Raw genomic sequence first — 22,387 nt, 5'->3', positions numbered from 1 at the left:
TTCATCAGCATCTCAACTCTTTTGACATGGACTCTTGGGACATGGACCATTTTAAACTTAATCATAATTCGTGATTGACTCTGCGACTGCGCGTCTTTGGCAGATGGCCAAGGCATGTGTTGTTGTTATAGTTGTTTTTGTGGGACAGAATATACAAATACAATATAGGCGCATTGGGGGTATATAGCTACTATATCAAGTGTATAAATATATATGTATATATATATCTATATATATGTTGTATAGAACGTAGACTATATATAGCTCAAAAGTTTACTTAAATGTATAAAAATATAAACCGAAAAAACTATTTGAACAGCCAGCGCAATATCAGACTGAATGTTAGCCCAATTAATGCATAAATCAATGACTTGACCACAATCGATTGCGAGATCCCGCCACCGACGATGCCATGATCGTGGGAGTACATCGATCTGCTGTTGGATGGCTGATACTGCATGCGCTCCAAGCGTCGCGAAATGTCATTCAGCTGCCGCGTGTGATTCTCCAGCGATTGATTCACCTGCTCCAAAGCCAAAGCGAGACTAGAAGAGAACATAGGAAAAGGAATAAATTACAAATTATATCTTTAAGAGTAAATAAACATTTACGTACTTTTTCACAGAGCTATTGGAGCCTCTCTTTGCACCCTGCGGCGACTGACTTGAATCCGAGTTGGTATCGCGTGGCCCCAGCACCAACGTCTTGTTCTTGGCCTTGGCTACCTTGGTCGCCATTGGTTGACGCGTGCGTATAATGGGCTCCTCATCGGCCGTCGTCTCGCTCACTCGTGTCTGGGTGAGCACCTTGTAATCGCATTCGTATTGTCGCACATCGTTGCGTGGATTCCATGGCCGCAAATCCGCATACTTGTACACCCATTGCCCGTAGCTGTCCAGCTCAAAGAGCGCCGGTTGATGCTGCTTATCGTTCTCTGCACGCTCTTTGGCCGCCGCACGTTGCGCTTCTTCGAGCACTGTTTTCTCATTTGTGGCCGCCACTTGATCCTCGTTTGCTATAGCCTCTGAGACCAAATGCCACAAGCGTGCCGACTCTGTGGGCAACTGTTTGTCCATGGGCACCAGATGCCGTGTGAGTCGCTTGGCACGCATTTCGTTGTCCGCCTTGAAGAGCACCGTTTCGTCGCCTGTGCGCAAATCCTTGATGCGACACTCCTTGTCCCAATGCCCCTGGATGGTGGCGAGCGTCTCTTTGCCAAATTTGATTTTACCGACAACAACGTTGGTGGCCTCGGAGCCGCCGAGGAATGGCTTCAGCTTGAACTCGAGCTCCGTCTTGTAACCGGTGTTCTCGCACTCGATGTTTATCTTGCCGCCGAGCTCCATGGACAATGTGCCCATCAGAATGCCCTTGCAGTGGGCGTATGGTGTGCTCGCCGTATACATTTCGTTGCGGGGCAGTAGAGTCATCGTTGCCGTGCCCTCCAGTACGGCCGATGTGCTATTGCCATAGAACTTCGATTTCGCCAAGATGGAGCACGTAATGCTGAAGCCATCCTCGCGATTTGTCACATAGAATGCCGACACAGGCGGATGATGCGACACCTGTTCGGCGATGTAAAAGGTGCGACTGCCATTGGGATGCTCCCAATAGCAACGAAATGTTTCGCCCAATATGGGATTGTAGGGTTTCTTGAGGCCCTTGGGCTTCTTATAGAATCCAGACAGGTACCATTGCACAATCAGCTTCATGCGATTGAAGGCATCATCATCACGCACCGCTCTGTGAAGAAAGTGATTAGTATGAAAACGAAATGTAAAGTAATTTCGAACCTACTTGGAGAGCAAATCGGCGTGGTAATAAGTGTCAGAGAGCTTGTCCAGAAAGGAGCGCGGTTCGAGTATAAAAGTGGGCAGCACCACCTTGCTTAGATCCATGCCGGGACGCACCTGCTTCACAATGCACCAGATGAGACTCTTGTTCTCATCGGCCAGCTCCTCCACCTGCTCGCCTTGCTGTAGTAGTGAATAAATAAATGAGTAAACTGTTTAAAGTGATTAAAGTGCCTTCGACTTACCGCACCAAACTCCTCCTCTTCGTAGGGTACGTAGGGCGTCTCCTCACACTGCAGGGGACACACACCTTCGTCGTCCGGTGCCTGCTCCGACTCCGAATCGGTGTCCAGTCCCGACATTGCCGCATTGGGCGCCTCAGTTTGACTGTCAGCGTCCAGATCTGTAACGAGTGTCAAATGCAATGTCAAAATGTGCCCGAAGAACAAATCAAATGCGCGACTATTCCATATGTGTATGTGTTGTTATGGGCTAAAAATGATGGTGGTCACTGATGGAGCAGGCAACTAGCCCAAAGATTGCACATAACAATTACATGAATTTCGAAAGAAGAACAACGACAATAAATTCGAGACTACTTCAATAAGCTACACACACACACAGATCCGTCTCTAGCTTAGCTTTGGCTTAGCACAAACTACAACAAAGTTTTTTTGTGGTGTGGGGGGACTGAAGAGTTCGCCTTCACCCTTGACATTGATTTGGAAACGCGGACGCATCAGACAAACAGGCGGCGCACTGACTGGGCGTGGCAAGGCCATCGAAACACTGCTGCTGGCATAATCATCGTCGTCAGCCTCATCGCTGGAGCTGCTGCTGCTGTTGGCCAGCGTTAGTGACTTGCTAATCGGACTGAGACGTCGTCGTTGATGATGGTGATGATGCTGAAACTGTGACAGACTCGAGACATCGCTGCCACGTGGCGTTCCAGCACGCTCCACACGTTGACCGAAGCGTGGCAAACGCTTGGTGCGCTCCCAATTATTGACCGCACTGCTGTAGAGCTGCTGCAGCAGCTGTGGCGTCTGGGCACGCGACGAGATGCTATTATCGGAGCGCGAAGACTCCTGTGTTGCTTCGCAGGTTGCAGGTGCCACCAACCATTGTTGCATCCACTTACCGTGCTCATTGAAATGCTTCTCGTAGTCGGCCTCCGACCACTGCGTCTCATGGGACACAGGCAGCGGCTCGCCGGCATAGGCACTCGATGGTGTGGTGCTGCTATTCGAGCGCAACAGCAGCGCCGAGCAGCGCAACGAGAGCTCCAAGGCATCCATCCAGCATTTGCCAGCCGCTTGGCTGGGCGCTCGAAAGATGAGATAAGCGGTGGGCAGCGGTTGCACCACAGCACCTAGAAGAGAAGTTGGAATTAATATCATATTTATTTCATTATTTCAGTGGACTCTTTACCTATGGTCTCCTTGTCGGGGCCGCGTGGCGCCCAAATCGATTGTTCGAGCGGATGGAAGAGCTTGAAACAGAAGCCATCCTTTTTGCTGGGACGTTCGATGACCTGACACGAGGTCAACATCACTGTGCCCACCCAGTGACTGCTCTTGGTCTTCTGGCTCTTGTAGATGAGCAGCAAGCCAGGCTTCAGCACACACCACAGCTTCGTCCAGGACTTGAGAGTACCGCGAACCTGTCCGAAATCAAAGTTATCGTAAGTTATCAAGTAAGGATTGAAGTTAATCTCAAACTCACCTTTAACCAATCAGCCAACACTATGACCGCCGGATCCTGAAGCGAATTCATCAGCTCGCTGGCCACGCGTTTCTTTTCGCGTCTGTAATTCTTTCGCTGCGCCTTGTAGGATTCCTTGCGATTGAGCTTGGCCGCATCTGCCGCAGACTGTTGAAATTTCAGAGTAAAATTAGTCATGGTGGAAATAGTTGTGTGGCATTGCGGAAGACCTTTCTGCAGCTCCGGAAAACATTCAAACAGCCAATAAACATTTATAAGTGTATCTACAGCAAACGCTCAACTTGCTCTAAAACATTTGGGCGGCCCTCAAAATCGAAATCGGCAGCTATTGTTAATCTAATTAGCGTTTATTATGAAATTACTTTTTTTTTTGGTTTTTTGTTTTTTTTTTTTTTTTGGAAAAATACACACTTGAAAATAGCGGAAAACTATTAAAAAAAAAGTTTGTTGTTAATTTCTTACATTTTGCACCGAATCAAATTTAATTTATTTAGCATCAAAGTAAGCAATAGACGAATGATTTTTATCAGTTACGAAAAACAAAAACATATTCTCCATAAAATACTTTGATTTAAATATAAATTATTCACAAATAAATCGTTAATTTGTTTGCTTATTTATTAACATTTAAGTGATGGGCAAAAAATTTGTATAACACTCGAATTCAACATTAAAGATTTTTGAATTTGAATTCAATGCGTTATTTATTATCATTTATAATTTGATAATTTGTAACTTAAGTTTGGAACACTCTTTGCTTTATAATTTATATGAATTCAATATTTGTTTTGCTTTAAATATTTTGAAATTTTAATAAATGTGAATTCATGTATTTGAATAAAAAGAATATTTATTATCTTTAATCTTGAACTTAAATTTGAAATACTCTTCTTAAATAAAACCAAATACAACACTTGATTTTTTTTAAATATTTTTCAATTTTCAATAAATGTGAATTATTATTGAATTAATTAATTTCTTAGCACCAAAATGTATTTCAGTAAAAATCATATTTGAACACTTTTTACTCTATAATTTATATGAATTCAAAATACAACACTTGTTTTGCTTTAAATATTTTAAAATTTTAATAAATGTGAATTAATGTATTTCTCTAAACACAATATTTATTATCAATTTAACAAACGTTTTGTATCTTTAATTTTGAACACTTTTTTTTGCCGTTGCTATTCAGGAATTTAATTCAATTTATTATCATGAAAGTTCGACGTATAAAGAAAAAAAAAACATTTTTGCTGTCCGCTAAAAATACTGCGATTAAAACGTGAATTATGAACAAATAAATGTCGGACTGCGATTTGATAAACAAAAAAAAAAAAAAGCCCGAAAATATTTGCAACTGCCAATTGAAATTGAGGACTGACAAATGTGTGTGTTTGAGTGTGATTGTGTGTGTGTGTGGCCTTTTTCCAAATACAATATCTAATATGTAGAGTGTGCTATCTATGAGTTAGTCATTATGGTGATTACAGCTGAATTAGACAACGTTGCGTTATCACAACAAATAACTTGAGTGTTATCAGTTGAAGTTGACTGCATTTGGTCTCTTTTTCTAACATTACAATTCTTGACCCAGTTCGATGAGTTTTAGAAAAGATTTCTTTATTTTTATAGAAATATTATTATATTGCTTTGGTTGGTTTGCACTTGCCTTATCTGCCAGATTGCCATCGCGATTATCTGAGGCCCAATTGGCGATTCCTGCAAAGAGTATCAAAAATTTAGATTTATTTTTAAATGCGACGACGCGAGGCGAGATTTGTAAGTTTTGTTTTTTTTTTATGATGGGAGCCCCCGCGAAAAGTGAATTGAACAATGTTTTTGTTTTGTTTTCGTTGTTGTTGTTTGTTTCGGTTAAGTTCTAAAATTTGGAAACATTTCCACCGTCTCTATAGATGTGTAGATCACTGTGTGTGTGTGTGTGTGTTCGTATGTGTGTGTGTGTGTGTTTATGTACATAATACAAATCAACATTGTCTCAAGGTAGCTCTCGCACAACAGACGCGCGGTCGCTTTTCTGTTTTATTTATTTAACGAATATGTTTTAATTTATTTCGCAATACAAACAAAAGCAACACACACACGCACACACACACGTACACACGTGCCCCGCCAAGATTCAGATTCTTTTGGGAGCTGCTCTCGCTCGCTCTCACTCACTCACTCTTTCTGTGCTCGCTCACTTGCATTGCAATCAACTCTTGCGCTCTCGCTAGCGAATTATTATTATTATTATTATAGTTGTTGTTGTTGTTGTTATTCATCATATTATTAGTATTTTATCTTTTGCGCTAAAAATACGCAATTTATTAAGTGAAACAAAATAAATATCTTTTTGGGGGTGGGACGGGAAGAAGGGCGTCAAATATTATGGCACTTGCTTTGTAGTAGATTCATCACAAATTCTTTTGCTTTTGATATTTGTTGTTGCTGCTGCTGCTGATCTCACAGCTGAGCTATGTGTGAGCGGCGTTTAATTGCGTTAATTGTTTGTCGCCTTTGCATAATTTCATACATGGCGTATGCGTGATTTTCTCCTTGTTTTCAATTCGAATTGCGAGTGTAACTAAAAACCGCGTCAACTATTCAGATGGATGCTCTGCCTCCTCTCTCGCTGACTGACTGACTGATTGAGATATATATTATATATTGGCGTGTGGCGCACGAAACAAAACGCAGCTAACTACGGAGCCGGAGCCGCAAACGACAACTGAATGCCCAAAGAGCAGCAGCTGCCTTTGACTGGCCCAGCGGACGATGACGACGACGCGAGCGTCGCTGCTTTGCCATATAATAATGAGCCATTAGCTATGTAGTTGTTGTTGTTGTTGTTGCTGTTTTGTATGCTAGCCAAAATCAAAACATATTTTGAAAACATTTTTCAAATTTCGCGAGAGACTTTAACACGACAGAAGCCTCAGCGGCGGCGGCAGCATCAATGCGAGATACGCTGAGATGATAGAGCGAAAGCAAAAGCAACGAAACGCAGAAAAAAAAAACATTGTTTGTTGGCCCCAAACACGCCACAAAGGCCAAAACACAACACGTTGGATATGATATCAGTCGATGTGCAGTCGACGTCGACGTCGACGCTAGCAGCGCAGTTAGCGCTCTGCCATCCCTTTCCCTCTTCGCACACACTTCATGCTTTTCGCTTGCTTTCTCTTTCGCGCAGCGTCAACGCAAACATTTGGGGCGTTATCGATGAGGTTATTAGCTGGCCTAACTATTTAGATATACATGTGAAGTGTCACTGTGTATGTGTGTGTAGTTTGCTCTTTCACGCTCCCTTCTCACTTCTGACTCCTCACTTCCCCCTCCGCTCACTTTGTGTACAATGAGCTCACGAGAAGTGATCCCGCAGCGTGTGTAACCCAAGTATCAACTCATTAATGCTCAGCTTATATAGTTTTTGTTTTTTTTTTTTTTTTTTTTTTTTTTTGCATACGTAGTCGCAATCGATCATCAACCAGTTGTATTCTATAATAGCTTATACGTGCTCATCGTGTTAAATATACGTTTTTTCTTTTTTGTGTTTTTAATACTTCCTTGGATCTTTTTCTATAACTTTCAGCTACGTGATGATTCGCAGATTCTCAGTTTTTATTATAATGTCGACAATTAATGATCAATTACAAAATTACGCAATCTTTTAATAGAAATTTTATACGTTTTTATATATTCATAAAAATAAAGGAACTTAAAATACTTTTAGTGATCGGTATATGTAATTCTCCAATAACAAAATTTGAATTTAAAAATATAAAAAAATTCAATAAATATATTTTAAGCCGTAGATCTCATTTCAAGGCATCTCAAATACTTGTTGCGATCCGAAATTCCAATACTTTATTGAATTAAAAAGTATGAATTAAATATTCCTGCTCATAACACGTTTAATTAACACGTTTCTGGTTGTGACTTTGTTAATTTCATTCATTAAATTCTCGCCACAGGCTTTATGTTTGCGTCACATCGATTATAGTAAGTTCTACAACGTATTAAATGAAACTAGATTTGTTTAGCACTCTTTATAGACTCAGTTTATATAGTATATCATATCATCACTTCATAAAAGGAATCAGAATAGCACTTTTTTGTATTTTCTTCCCTGTTACTATAGCTCATACTGTATATTAAATCATCATTTCAAAAAGGAAATCAGAATAGCATTTTCTTGAATTTCCATCCCTGTTACTATAGCTTATATTGTATATTAAATCATCACTTAAAAGAAACTTAGACTAGCAATATTTATGATTTCCATCCCTATTACTATAAGTAGCTTACATATTGTAGATCGCATCATCTTTTCAAAAAGGAAATCAGAAATGATTTTTTCGTATTTCCATCTCTGTTACTATAGCTCATTTTCTATATTAAATCATCATTTCAAAAAGAAAATCAGAATAGTATTTGTTTGGATTTCCTTCACTGTTACTTTAGCTTATGTAGTACATCATATCATCATTTTATAATGGGAATTAAACTAGCACTTTTTATGATTTCCATACCTGTTACTATAGCTTACATATTGTATATCATAAGATAATTTCTTACAGGGAATTAGACTAGCAATTTTGATGATTGTATATACATAGTTTATCACATCATTTCAAAAAGGAAATCAGAAGAGATTTTTTTTGTATACCTATATATTGTATATTAAATCATTATTTCGCAAAGGAAATCAGAACTGTTTTTTTTTTTTGTATTTCCTTCCACATTACTATAAACTTTTCATATGCTAACAGACTTGCAAATGTTTGGCTACAATTAACGTACAATTATATTATTAACTTGCATCTGTTGAAATCTCATTAAATCAATTAGAGGCAGCGCTCTCTCTCTCTGTGTAAATCTCTTATCGTTTGCAACCCACGTGTTAGCCATGGCCTAATAAGCTTTACAGTCCACAGCTAACGTGTTGCCATGTGTTAACCAATTGAATAATAAACATAATAAATTTGATGTTCGCCGCCTTGCAATGTTGCTTTGTTGTTGACTTCTAGCCAGATGTTTGTGTGTGGGACCCGCAAAAATCAGAACAGAACATTTCAATGCAAACTTTTATCGATATGATGGATAGATAGACAAATACTAGATAAAACAAAAACAAATACGAGCAGCAGGTGTTGCGAGTCCATTAGTCATAGTTTCTTATGGTACTCTGACAGGTCGCAAAACTTTGCACACGATGAATCACGTCGCTCAAGAGCAATAAAAAAACATGTTTGTTATCAACAAGAGAATGAAAAAAAGTATAAAAAAAAAGGAGGGGAAAACAAAAATCTTATCATAAAGTTCTGCAGTCAAATTGCTGTTCAAGTTGACTCTTGTACATTAATTATAGCTTATCGAGAGTGCGAAAATTCTTCAAGTATAACCATAGAGCGATAAGATATAGAAGCAACTATGACAGGTTGAAAGTCATCTTTTTTTTATCGAGGGGTTTTTGCTGTTAAAATTATACAATGCTTGACGCAAAATAATCACAATAAACCCTTTTGTAATGCTGGCTAAGGATGTCAAGATGGAGACACGAAGATGAATGAAAGCAACAACGAAAAAGATAATATGTACTATTTATATATATACTATAAAAAAGAAAATGATACAAATGACAGCCAAGTGCGTCACTGGCAAATGGAGACGCGCTTGGCTGGAAACTGTTTTTTTTTTTTTTTTTTTGTATCTTTTTTTGTTTCTACGGTCAGGGTTAAGTGTGCCATATAAGTAGAAACATCTACGTCTAGCTATAGAAGTATTATATGTATACGTATCTGAATGCTTCAAGAAATGCATACAAAATGCGTACTTAAAAACATGTGTGAATAAAGCTAATGATAATTATAATGATGATGATGATGATGATGATGATGAGAGAAAGCAAAAGCGAAATGAGAAATGAGTGTGCACAAAAATGGTTAATGGAATTTGTGAATATTCAATTGAATGGATGGATAATCTCTTTGCAATTTTTTTGTACGTTTTACGATCTGTGATCAATCTATTGAGTTGTTCATTTGTTATGTTATCATTTTGATTGCGTTTTGTTTTCTTTTGTTTGATCGTGTTGATGATTTTGGGGTGCATTAATTTTGAGAAAACAAACAAACTTCACTTCACCTGGCGATGATGGCGCTGGGCTGTTGCTCAAACTGTCTGTGGAGGGCAGTTTGGTTAAGAGCACTTTTTGCGAAGGTCGACGCTTGAATTTGAAATCGAATACTGCACACAGTTCAATGTTCAACATAGAATGAAATACGTTAGAAGAGAGGTAAATAGAAAGAGGCAGAGAGTTGGGAAGAAAGAGAAAGCGAACAGTTTATCTATGTATGTATTTATTTTCTATTACTATGTTTATCACTATTAACTATAGACATCACATTGATAACATTTACACACGTTTTGTTTGGTAAATTTGATAAGACAATACAAATGAAACATTTAAATTTTGTAATAATTGAAATGCGATAAAAAAAGAATTAAAACACCAATCATATGAAAGACATTTTAGAGTGAAATAAAAATGTTATAGCACTGGCAGATACCCTGTAAATGGTTGCCAGCTGAATTTCACATTTAAATCGAATAAAATACATTTAGAAATGAAGAAGAATAAAAAACGGAAACACATTTAGTAAGTGTTCTCAATATGTTTCCCATAATATCACACTGCATATAAAATTTAAGATCAGAATTAGCTAAATTGGGAAATCTCATTTGTTCATGTTCTTTCTTTATGAAAGTTGGAGATTGGGAAGATTTAATATGGCAACTAAATTCTTTTTCAAATTAAGACAGCATCTTAGTAAGAAAATGTAAAAATTCCTTTTAATAATCATAAACAGTTTCACGCTTTAAGACTCATCTTGAACTGAGATCTAATCTAATTCATTTAATTTATAACAATTTATAAATAATCCCAGCTGAAACACACTTAGTGAGTGTTTTCAATGTGTTTCAGATAATACGATTTAAAATGAGAATTAGATCAGATAGATTTATCTTTTATTTTTCTATATTTTCCTTTATGTAAGTTGGAGATTAGAAACTTTTATAATAGTAATTAAATCTTTCTTTATTAATATAGCATCTTGGCTTTAAAATCAAGAAAATGTGTCAATTGTATCAATATAATACTTTCACGCTTTAAGACTCATCTCGAACTGAGATCTAATACAATTTATAACAATTTAACAAATAATCCCAGCTGAAACACACTTAGTGAGTGTTCTCAATATGTTTCCGATAAAATGATATTCAAATACCACACTGCATGTAAGATTTACCTAAAACCAGAATTAACCTAGGAAATTTCTTATTTATTAATCTTTTTTTATGAAAGTTAAAGATTATAAACTTATAATATGGTAATTAAATCTTTCTTCAAATTAAAATAGCATCTTGGCTTTAAAATCAAGAAAATGTATCAATTGCATAATGAATAATAATATAATACTTTCACGCTTTAAGACTCATCTTGAACTGAGATCTAATCTAATTTATTTACTTTATAACAATTTCTAAATAATCTCAGCTGAAACACACTTAGTGAGTGTTCTCCATATGTTTCAGATAATATGATATTCAAATACCACACTGCATGTATGATTTAAAACCAGAATTATATAACTTAGGAAATCTCTTTTTTGTTTATCTTCTTTTTATGAAAGTTGGAGATTAGAAACTTATAATATAGTAATTAAATCTTTCTTCAAATTAAGATAGCATCTTGGCTTTAAAATTTAGAAAATGTATCAATGACTTCAAGAATAATAATACAATACTTTCACGCTTTTAAACTCATCTTGAGCTGCGATCTGATCTAATTGATTTAATTTATAACAATTTATAAATAACCCCAACTGAAACACACTTGGAAAGTGTTCTCAATATGTTTCTAAAGATTTAAAATCAGAATTAGATAAGTTTAAATATGTATATCTATGATTCTTCTATATTTTTTCTTTATGAAAGTTGGAGATTAGAAACTTATAATATGGTAATTAAATCCTTCTTCAAATGAAGATAGCATCTTGGCTTTAAAATCAAGAAAATGTATCAATTGCATAAAGAATAATAATACAATACTTTCACGCTTGAAAACTCATCTTGGACAGCGATCTAATCTAATTGATTTAATTTATAACAATTTATAAATAACCCCAGCTGACCGTATCTCAACAATTGATAAGCCACATGGGGGCGTCTCGTTGGGTTTTTCTATGGTACGTGTCTATTAATCGCTGTAAATTAATTAAGAGCTGCTATCAATTTGCTGCCATCGGATATTGGATATTGCGACGAGCTCAGCACGCAGTCCACAATTGGACGATGTGGCGTCCTTAAGCTTCGGCGATGAGATGCCGCGATACGATGCATTGATTGATTTTTAAATAAAGCACTTGCTGCAGCAGCAGGCGATTCAATTACGCAATTACGCTCTAAACCCTGCGCTAAGATTACAGCCGAGTGCGAAAAGTTCAAAGTTCAAAGCGGATATATAGAACTGTGTGTGTGTGGCGCCTCTTAATGGTCATCGAAGGCGTGTTCGATTGATGAATGACATCAACATGGGAATGCACTTTTAGTTGATGTTTTATTTTAGTTGTTTTTTCGTTGCCACCAACTGGGAATTCGTTGCAGTTGCAGTTGTGGCAAGCAAAGTGACGTCACGTCGAAAAATGAACCCATCTGCCACTTGAGAATTTACAAACATAGATATGTATGCATGTATGTGTGTATTATATAATCCAATTACTATATTATGTAGTTTGGCTGGTCAAATGTGGCACGCGGCAAGTGTAAGTGGAGCGAGGCTGCCCCAAGTTGTTGTGAGTGTGTGTGTGTGTGTGTGTGTGGGGCAACTCATTAAGTATGCAAACGCCAGTTGGAGCGGGCAATCAATATGCATACACACACACATATGTTTACTCTATGTGAGTGTGTGCATCAAGTTTCTCTCTGGGTTCTCTCGCTCTAATTTATTACACGGCAATTTGCCCAAAAGCCTGCTATGAAATATTCAACACACACACACACACACACACACACACACACACACACACAGACACTGACAACTTTGCTATAAGTAATGTATGCAGATAGCCAGCAGATGACGATCGAATTTATTCGTTATGAAAGTGCACAAGTAAATTCCATTAACATGGAGCTGCCCCCTCACCCTTTGGCCCACCCCTTGACAGCACACAACAAACATCATGAAGAGGCTGGCCAACGGGGCGGATGAGTTACGCTGAAGCAAAAGTTCATGGTGCAGCTCTCACTGATGACCTTTGCTCCACTCAAAAAATCGTAACGAAACAAAAATAGAATGCAGCATGCCCCCCCCCCCCCCCTTCCACACTCTCCTCCTCCTCCCTTCACCCCCCTCTGCGTCTTGCCCTTATTCTACATAGTATATTTGTATTTGTATGTGCGTCAAAAAGAGAAAAAATGAAAAACAAGAAATGGACACATCACAAAACGCAGCGACGCATCGATTTTTGTTTTTGCGCATTCTTGCCCCCCCTCCCCAAGGGGGTTGAAGAGGGGAGTGTGGGTGTAAATGCCGCAGTTCCCATCGTGCCCATCTGCCTGCAGTTATTCTCCATTTTGAGCCCACTGTGCAGCACTGGAGGGCAGTAAAAAGTGTCTAAAAGCTAATTGCGCATATAAAATTGTAAGTGTACGGAGTATTTAAGCCATCATAAAACGAATGTCTGCTTATATAGCAATTACACAAGATAAAGTCCAGAGAGCAAACATTGAATAGATTCCCTTAGATGCTTTTAATCTTCATTAAATAGAGCAATTCCCATGTACACATTGTCTAATTAACAGAAATAATTCTGTTAGTCATGTGTAAAAAATAATATTTGATCTTATAATGAATCTAGTTTGCTTGGGTCTTAGATTTTAAATAATTCATTGGAAACATTTCAGCAGCAAAACAAAAGCGAGCAAATAAATTGAAAACATATAGATATTTATTGTAATATAAAATTGAGCAGCTTAAACATTGAATCTATATCAATATTTAGTAGATTAAAATAGACAAAGCAAATACAAAAAGTTTTTAAAGAGAACTTCCATTACATTTAATATAATAAAATAGAAAAACCAAATAAATAAGCAAAAGCAGCAAAGAACAGCTTAAATTTGATGACAATATTTAATATATAAAAATAAATAATATTTACAAGTAGCTTTGTTTCAATATCAATATTTCAAATAATAAAGGTGATAAGAAACTGAATTTGTAAGCTAAAGTGTCAAAGCGCAGCTTGAACTTTTGATTGCAAAATTTTGGAACAACTGGTTCAACAGAGAGCCAGCTGAACTAGTTCGATATCTTTACATTTTGTTTACAGTTTAAGACAGCTGAACAAGTTCGCCATTACAGCTCTAAAGCTTTACTTGAAATATTCAAAGTTCTAACTAATGTGCATAAATGATACAAAAAATCTTTTGAAATTCGAGTGCAAAAAGTGGTGACGCAGTGACGAAAGAAAAAACGCCTTCCTTATGCTAATCAATAAGAAACTATGGCGACAACAAACGCACACACAGGCACACACAAGCAAATGCACAATGTGTACAAACAAAAACAAATAGCAGACATACATATGAAATATGAAACGAACAGGTGCAAGAAGTGCAAGTGATATGGAAGGAAGTGGAATGGGTTGGTGTTTAAATTGTGGTTGCTTCTACTGTGTGTGTGCGTGTGTGTGTCGCCCGCATGGTCAGTCAGCTAACTGAACTCAATCAACAATTAACGCCCCACACACACACACACACAAACAACAACAATGCGAGCAACAACAAGAATGAAATGAGACAAGTCTGAATAAACGAATGAGTGATAGAGCGGAAGCGTTTCAAACGCCAAACGAACGAAGTCATCGCTGCCATTGAAATGCGAGAAGCGACAAAATCAAAACAGAAACGAAACACGGATTACCATATACAAGCGTACACACACACACACACATATACATTCACACTTGCATTGACAGCCATAGAAACGCAAATGATCAAAACGAAACAGAAAAATAATAACAACAAGACCAGCACAGAGGTGGAAACGAGAGAGCAGCCAAGTGAGCAAAATTTTGAGCTGCAGTGCTGCCAACAATTTAAAGTGCAAAATGAAAGCCACAAAAACCGGAAATTTAAAGAAAAGTAATTTAATCAAATAATTAAGTGTAGTTATCTTTAATATTAAAGAAAACAATACAGATATAGCAAATAAAAAACGTTAAAAAGACAAGCTTGAATAAAACAGTCAGATTTGCTCGCTGTATCTGACAGAAAAAAAGCTGACTTGGCAACACTACTGAGCTGGTGTTTTATGAGACAGCAAACGAGAATTAGCAGAAAACAAAAACGCAAAAAATAACAACAACAAGACACAAACACATATAGAGAGTACGACATTGAAAAGCAATTGAGGCTAAGCTGGGTTGACATGTCCTGACGTGTCTGTTGCTCTCTTGCTATTGTTATTTTTGTTGTAATTTGTGAACTCACCTGAGGACTGTCGAAGACCAGCGCTATTTGGTGGCGTTATATTGATGCCACTGATGCTGCTGCTGCCGGCGGCAAGCGATTGATTCGAGGCGGCCATCGAGAGAACGCCAGCGTTCTGCAGCTGCAGATGGCTTCCCGTTGCCGTTGGTACGCTGCTGCTCTGTGACTGCGGCTGCTGCTGCGGCGTCCCGGGCACAGAGTGTGAGGAAGCGGCGGCGCCAGTGTTGGACAATGGTGGAATTAATGAATCGCCGCCGCCTGCATGTTTGGCGCTGCCAATGCGAATAGGCGTGCTGCTGCTGCTGCCGGCAGAGACGCCGACGGCGGCAGCGGTGACTGAGCTACCAGCGTTGTTGACGGGCGTATGGCTGCCGCTGCTTGGCGTAGCCACTCCAGATTGTTGTTGTTGTTGTAGTTGCTGCTGCATTTTGTCGTTTCGAAGTTTCGCTTATCGTTCGTTGTTATTGTTGTTGTAGTGTTCTTGGATTTTATTGCTTAATCAGCATGGCATTTGCTCCAAATTCTTCACTAACACATACACTAATACACTTTGACACACACACACATACATGTACGCACGGCCAATTATTGATTTTGTTTTTGAGTTTCCCTTTTCTACTTTTTTATAATTTTTTTGCACATAGAATTTTGCTTGTGTGATTTGTGTTGTTGCCAATTTCGAACTGAAGTTCTAGTTATCTCTGTCGTTGTGTGCGTGTGTGACTTGAGCAGCTCTCACCAAAATATTGTTAGTTAATTAATGAAACGCACAACACAAACAACAACGGCAACGTTGCAGCCACGTAACGTAGCAATTACTAAATGGCTGCAAAATACAAAACACAGCAACTAGAGAAGGCGGTCAGTCAGTCAGTATTATTATTCTTCTACTACACACACGCATACGCATACACTTGAAGAAGCTACGCACACACATACAAACACAGCGAGAGCTTGTCACACACAATTTTTTTGTTGTCGTCGTATTTGCCGCGTGGGAGCTTCCGACGTCGTTCGCGTTTCACACACAACTGAAGCTGAGTCCAAAACGGGCAAAACACACTGCGCCACCACACAAACACATTCACATTCACAGATGCATATATGTACCTGCACATATATTTGTGTGTGTGTCAATTCCAAAAAGCTGAACTAAACTTGTTTCTTGGCTTTCGCATGAGCTCATCCAATGCTGCGCCCCTTTCCCATACCACCCAGCAGCAGCAGCAACCACCACTTTTTTACCACCCCGCCCCCCTCTGTTTATAGTATTTTTTGTGTGCCGCAAAGACGCTGGAAAAGCGTGCAAAATAAAGCGAACAAGTTGAGCTTTTTTTTGTTGTTATTCCTTTGGGGAGGAATTGGAAAGTGGCCGCCAGTCTGGATTGTGCGAACAGCTGACAGCTTTTTAGCACACACACACACGTACTGTGTACGAAGAGCGCAGCTATACATGACAAAGTGGAGCAAAAATAGCGCTTTCGTGTCAGTATTTTTTAGTCCATTTCAAGTTTACAGTTTATACGCATTTTTAGTGTATTTGCAAATGATCTTAGCTATGTTTACAATTTTACTTAATTAAAATATTTCGTTCTATTTGGGTCCGTTCATTATAGGCGGCGGAAGTTGTCCCAGCGGCGGTGGTGGACCCATCATAGCCATTGGGTTAAGAATGGGTGGCGGACGAATGCCTGTTGGTGCCATTAGTGGATTCATCATTGGTGGCATGTAAGGCGGCATATTTGGCATTCCTGGTCGTGGTGGTGCTCCCATATTCGGTGGCGGTATCGAAACTCCAGTGGGCTTGCTACCAGGTGTGGGTCCGGCAAATGGATTGTTTGTTATCTTGCCTGCCTTGAATGCCGCTGTGGTGGCATCAATCAAATGTTGAGCCTGCTCCTCCATCCATTTTTGATAGTAGAATTTCACATTGTCGCGATGCTTGCGGCCCGTGCAGTGTGTTTTGCGCACAGACGGCGAATCGTGCGTCAAATATGTGTCGCAGTAGTCGCAATAGTACTTCGGCATGCTGATATATAGCAAATGCAAATTGTTTATGTTATTAATTTAAATTCACATAAACTATGACAGAAATCAGAAAACTACGAAAAGATGCAGAGCGAAACAATCTTGACAGAGTGACCAGAGGTCTATATTTGAAAATCCTTCAATTAGAGTCTCTTAAACAAAGTAAGTTGATTTTTTAAATGAAGATATCGATATCGATATGATTCCACAAATATAAGCCAGTGGGCCCATACAAGCAATTGTGGCTGCGGTATAATTTGGTATATATTGCGTGGATTTTTAAAATTTAATCTTGCGGTCACGCTGCTGCATGAGTAAATATAAAAAGGCGCGTTAAAATGAATTTTTAAATAAATCGAAAAAATATATTATTACCCAAATTGTTGCTACTATGTAATCTTTCGTTAGTTTCATTGACAATGGGAAAGCAGGGAATGAGATATAAATGTATGCATTTAGGGACTTTGTATTGTATAGGTAAAAAAAATGCATATGGGTAATTCCATGCCGAAATTTGTCCCGTGCGAGACTTTTTACAGTGCACTGCAGTGAAAATAACATAAACTGAAACAATTTTAAAAATAAGTGAATGTTATTCTTAAAGCTCTAGATAAGTACTATATTTAGAGCTATGATTGATTTTAGGAACTTGATCTGTTTTCCGATAAAATATATAATTTCGTTCATTTTTTGGTTTTGTGTACGAATTGGTTAATTTTTGTAATTATCACAACAGAAAACAAAACAAAAAGAAAATTCCAAAACCATTCTTAGCTCTAATTAAAGTACTTATCTAGAGCTATAAAAATAATCTTTTCTTATTTTCAAAATTGTTTCAGTTTATGTTATTTTCAATGTAAAGAGTCTCGCACGGGACAAATTCCGCCATGGAATTACCCATATACCAAGAATTTCGTTAAAAAAAGGGAATTAAAGCTTAAGTATTTATAAATTTAAATTTGTATTTCCGGGAATAAATACATATATTGAAAAATATATTTAGTTGGTTCCTCTACCGTATTTTTTTTAAATGTTTTGATAATGGCACAACAACAGTAATAACATATCTTTTGGCATACTGCCAAGTAACTCGCGTGGACGATTTGACAATGATAACAAAATTTATAATTTAAAACGAATTCTCAGAATAATAAAAATAGATTTCTAAAAATTTGCACAACAAAAACTTGATTTTAAATATACTTATCATTTTATCAATCTAAGATATCGAGTGATTTATTTATATCAATTATATTCTTGGAAAAGACAAGGATCATCTGGATTATTACTAAAGCAAATAAGAGGTAATGCTTGACTTATCGGTTGGTTATCATTATCTACTAATTGTCCAGCCTCATTATAGTTTTGATGGGTCATGCAAAATCCAATAGGTCGAGTAGAAGATGATCCATAAAGCACAAGCAATTGCCACTCAATACGTCGTCTTCCAGTTCCATCATCGGACATTAGGAATCTCCGCATTGCAAGTTCCTCCTCTGACCATCGCGAATTTGTGTTTAAACGCGCCGTTTGAGGCGAAAAGTTGAATTGATCGAATGAGGGGCCACCTAAGCATCCGGCCAATAAGTGTCCAGCGTGGTCATTGGGTAATCTCGTCACGAGATTCTCCAGATAGTTTCGAATAAAGCTGGGAATAGGTTCTCGATCCGTACTTCGAATATGTGAGGGTCGGATTGTTGCAGCTAAATAAACTGGCACAATATACGAAGCTCCATAAGTGTTTGCAGCATTACGTACAATTATTGTACGAAACGGTGAGAATCGTGGATGGTAAGGTCTTTCTAATTCCACATATGCTAAATCATTTGGATTTATAGCTCGAGCAATTAGATAAACAATCATTAATGCAAAAGCCGAGTGCGAATCGGGAACATTATCCAAACTGCGTTTTACCAAATTCGATTCGCAATAACTGTCGTCATCCTTTAGTAAATAATTTTCAAAACTTCTGATTCTCACAGTTTTTGCGACTGCCAAGTTATCGGTTGCTCTTCGCGTAGGATGTCTAAAATTGTATAAACTTTTAAAAAAGTAATTCTGAACATATGATTTAAAATTCCATTCAGAGGAAAGTCCTAAAAAATATACATATATTACTATATAGTTTTAAACAAAAATCGAAAAAAAATTAACTTACCACATTGGACAAACAGTAAACAAATTAAAAACTGTATCAATCTCATAGTTTCTGTGCTAAGCAAACAAATTATACTAATTCGAAAACTCACCAATCGACGTGTATTTATACGACGCAACGTAACAAAAAAAAAAAAAAAAAAAAAAAAAACAACTTTATATTATTTATTCCAGTCGCAGTAAATTATACATATACTCGTAGAAACGTTTCGAATATATAAACCCATGATTTGTATTGATTGGAAATCAGTCTTTTATTTATCTCTGAGTAGAATCATTCAGTTTTTCTTATCGAATAATGAGCAGAAGTAGATTTTTGTTGTGCATGGTTTTCACTTTGCTCACACCCATACAATATAGTGTTGCGGAAGATAAACTCTGTTATTCTAACCATGTGTTTCGAGACATATATGACTACAAAGATTTGAAGAAATCAACTTTAAAAATCGCTGATACTACGAAGCTTCCGGATATAGACAACATTTATAACGATAAGCGCGTCGATTACATACACGTTATATACCGCGGTCTAGCACCAGATTATATTAACGCCATGTTCAGCTATAAAACATTACTGGGAATGGTTACTCATTGGTTAATGCACAACGACTCAAATGATGTCCATCGTTATATTGACCATTTACTTAGAAATGGTAATCGCATCGATTCAACTGGTTCGGGAGGCTCCATTCTGGATTCTGATATTGATACATTGAATGATTTTATACAAAATCATATGGGTGCCTTTAAGAATAAGTTGCTGGAACAATGTCCATCATACTTTATTCAAACTAATCGCCACACTTCGGATGAGCATATCTGTTGTTATCGTTTGGAATAAATTATTGAAAAAAAAAAAATGTTTTGTTAGTGCACTCTTTTGTTTATTATTTTTCATTTGTTTATTTGCTCAGTTAACAAACCAGGAAATATTAATTAATTTCTAATTTCTAGGAACAAAATATATCAATAAATTACAATGGCAATCAATCGTATATACATTTATAAATTTAACTTTGTACATATATTCGGGAAAAATATAGTATAGTAGTTGGCTCACTATCAAATTATTCGTGTCACTCATTGTGATTAAACTCATTGTATTAAAAAATATTCCGTTTAAAACGAGTAATTCGCAGAATAAATTATTTTTACATCATTTTAAACTTATTTTTATCGTGTACTATCAGTATATTATTGTACTTTCATAAAGGCTTATGTAGAAGTGTTCGAATGCATATTTCAACTCTTGGTCGAGACAAGGATCATCCGGAGTATTACTAAAGCAAATAAGAAGCAATGGATGATTAATCGGTTGGTTATTATTATCAACTAATTGTCCGTTCTCATTATAGTTTTGATGTGTTAAACAAAAACTATTGGGTCTGGTAGAGATACATCCATAAATTACGAGCAATTTCCACTCAATACGTTGTCTTCCACTTCCATCATCGGATAATAAGAAACTTCGTATTGAAAATTCTTCCCTTGACCATTTTGAATTTGTATTTAATTGCGACGTTTAAGGCGAATAATTGAATATTTCATATGAGGGACCACCTAAGCATCCAGCCAATAAGTGTCCATCGTGGTCATTGGGTAATTTCGTCACGAAATGCGTTTGATAGTTTCGTATAATGCAGGGAATACGTTCTCGATTCCCAGCTCGAATGTGTGAGGGTCGGATTGTTGCAGTTAAATAAACTGGCACTATATATGGAACTCCATAAGTGTTTACGGCATTACGGACAATTATTGTATTAAAGGGAGAACACTGTGGATGATATGGTCTTTCAAATTGCACATACTCTAAGTTATTTGGATTTATTGCTAGAGCAATAAGAGTTACGATCATTAATGCAAAAGCCGAGTGCGAATCGGAAACTTCATTCAAACTGCGTTTTGTCATGCATATGTGTGTTGCAATAACTGTCGATACTCTTGAGTAATTGTTTTTCAAATCTTTTGACTCTCTGATTGACTAAACTAATAAGTTGGAAATCAGTCTTTTTCTTAACCTCTGACTAGAAGCATTCAGTTTCTTAGCGAATAATGAACAAAAGTATATTTATTTGGTGCATATTATTCACATTGCTCACACGATTATTAACCGCGTCGACTATATTCACGTTATATACCGCGCTCTAGCACCAGATTATATTATCGCCATGTTCAGTTATGAAACATTACTGGGAATTTTTATATACTGGTTAATGCATAACAAATCGAATGATGTATACGCTTACATTGACAAATTACTTAAAAATGGTAATCGCTTCGATTCTACTGGTCGGGGTGGCTCCATTCTGGATTCTGATATTAATACAATGAATTATTTTATACAAGATCATATGGCTGACTTTAAGAATAAATTGCTGGAACAATGTCCATTATATTTTATTCAAACTAATCGCCACTCTTCTATTGCGAATATCTGTTGTCATCGATTGGAATAAATGATTGAAGAAAAATGTTGTGTGACTGCATTCTTATATTTATTTATTTTTTTATTAAGCAAAACAGTAAGTTCAAGTACAAGTACAATTATACATACTATTTTTATGGGATAATAGTTCCAGTTTAAAACGAGTAGATGTTAAAGATAACGTTGTCATGAAACTAATGAAAAATACAAAAATAATTTATAGTTTAGTTGTTACAGCAACTTATTCTTAAAGTCACCCATATGATTTTGCATAAAATCATTCAATGTATGAATATCAGAATCCAGTATGGAGCCTCCCGAACCAGTTGAATCGATGCGATTACCATTTCTAAGTAAATGGTCAATATAACGATGGACATCATTTGAGTCGTTGTGCATTAACCAATGAGTAACCATTCCCAGTAATGTTTTATAGCTGAACATGGCGTTAATATAATCTGGTGCTAGACCGCGGTATATAACGTGTATGTAATCGACGCGCTTATCGTTATAAAGAGTTTTCAAATTAGTATATTTTGTTTGTTCCGCACAGAAACTATGAGGTTGATACAATTTGTAATTTGTTTACTGTTTGTCCAATGTGGTAAGTTAATTTTTTTTTTTGTTTAACACAATATAGTAATATATGTATACCTTTTAGGACTGTTCTGTTGTCATTGATTGGAATAAATGATTG

At 37.0% G+C, this 22,387-nt stretch overlaps 2 protein-coding genes across 9 annotated transcripts; both read right to left on the bottom strand.

The window, feature by feature from the left end:
* Positions 1 to 197: 197 nt before the first annotated feature.
* Positions 198 to 16,107, bottom strand: LOC117576618 (oxysterol-binding protein-related protein 8). 8 transcript variants are annotated; one of them, XM_034261530.2, is made up of 10 exons: positions 15,081 to 16,107; positions 9,669 to 9,770; positions 5,191 to 5,240; positions 3,519 to 3,665; positions 3,225 to 3,456; positions 2,503 to 3,165; positions 2,039 to 2,196; positions 1,798 to 1,976; positions 616 to 1,743; positions 198 to 545 (listed from the first exon to the last, which is right to left on the bottom strand). In XM_034261530.2, the coding sequence occupies exons 1-10, from the start codon at positions 15,505 to 15,507 to the stop codon at positions 308 to 310; spliced, it is 3,324 nt and encodes a 1,107-aa protein (XP_034117421.1). In that variant the 5' UTR covers positions 15,508 to 16,107; the 3' UTR covers positions 198 to 307. The 8 variants fall into 8 exon arrangements, with proteins under 8 accessions (XP_034117421.1, XP_034117424.1, XP_034117422.1 ...); XM_034261533.2 differs by having other exon boundaries at positions 2,935 to 3,165; positions 15,081 to 16,102; XM_034261531.2 differs by lacking the exon at positions 9,669 to 9,770 and having other exon boundaries at positions 15,081 to 16,105.
* A 479-nt stretch (positions 16,108 to 16,586) lies between these two features.
* Positions 16,587 to 17,225, bottom strand: LOC117576624 (U1 small nuclear ribonucleoprotein C). The gene has a single exon (XM_034261544.2). The coding sequence runs from the start codon at positions 17,106 to 17,108 to the stop codon at positions 16,674 to 16,676; it is 435 nt and encodes a 144-aa protein (XP_034117435.1). The 5' UTR covers positions 17,109 to 17,225; the 3' UTR covers positions 16,587 to 16,673.
* Positions 17,226 to 22,387: the final 5,162 nt, after the last annotated feature.

Source organism: Drosophila albomicans, chromosome 2R (assembly GCF_009650485.2).
Source record: "Drosophila albomicans strain 15112-1751.03 chromosome 2R, ASM965048v2, whole genome shotgun sequence".
Lineage (NCBI taxonomy): Eukaryota > Metazoa > Arthropoda > Insecta > Diptera > Drosophilidae > Drosophila > Drosophila albomicans.
The sequence above is the reverse complement of the archived record's forward strand: the minus strand, read 5'-3'. Positions and strand labels throughout refer to the sequence as shown.

Coding starts and splice junctions, on each gene's coding strand:
- LOC117576624 (XM_034261544.2), bottom strand. CDS start 17,108: ATGCCGAAGTACTATTGCGACTACTGCGACACATATTTGACGCACGAT.
- LOC117576618 (XM_034261530.2), bottom strand. CDS start 15,507: ATGCAGCAGCAACTACAACAACAACAACAATCTGGAGTGGCTACGCCA. Junction 3,457..3,518: donor TGTTGGCTGATTGGTTAAAG/GTGAGTTTGAGA, acceptor GATTTCGGACAG/GTTCGCGGTACTCTCAAGTC. Junction 546..615: donor TCCAATAGCTCTGTGAAAAA/GTACGTAAATGT, acceptor GTTCTCTTCTAG/TCTCGCTTTGGCTTTGGAGC.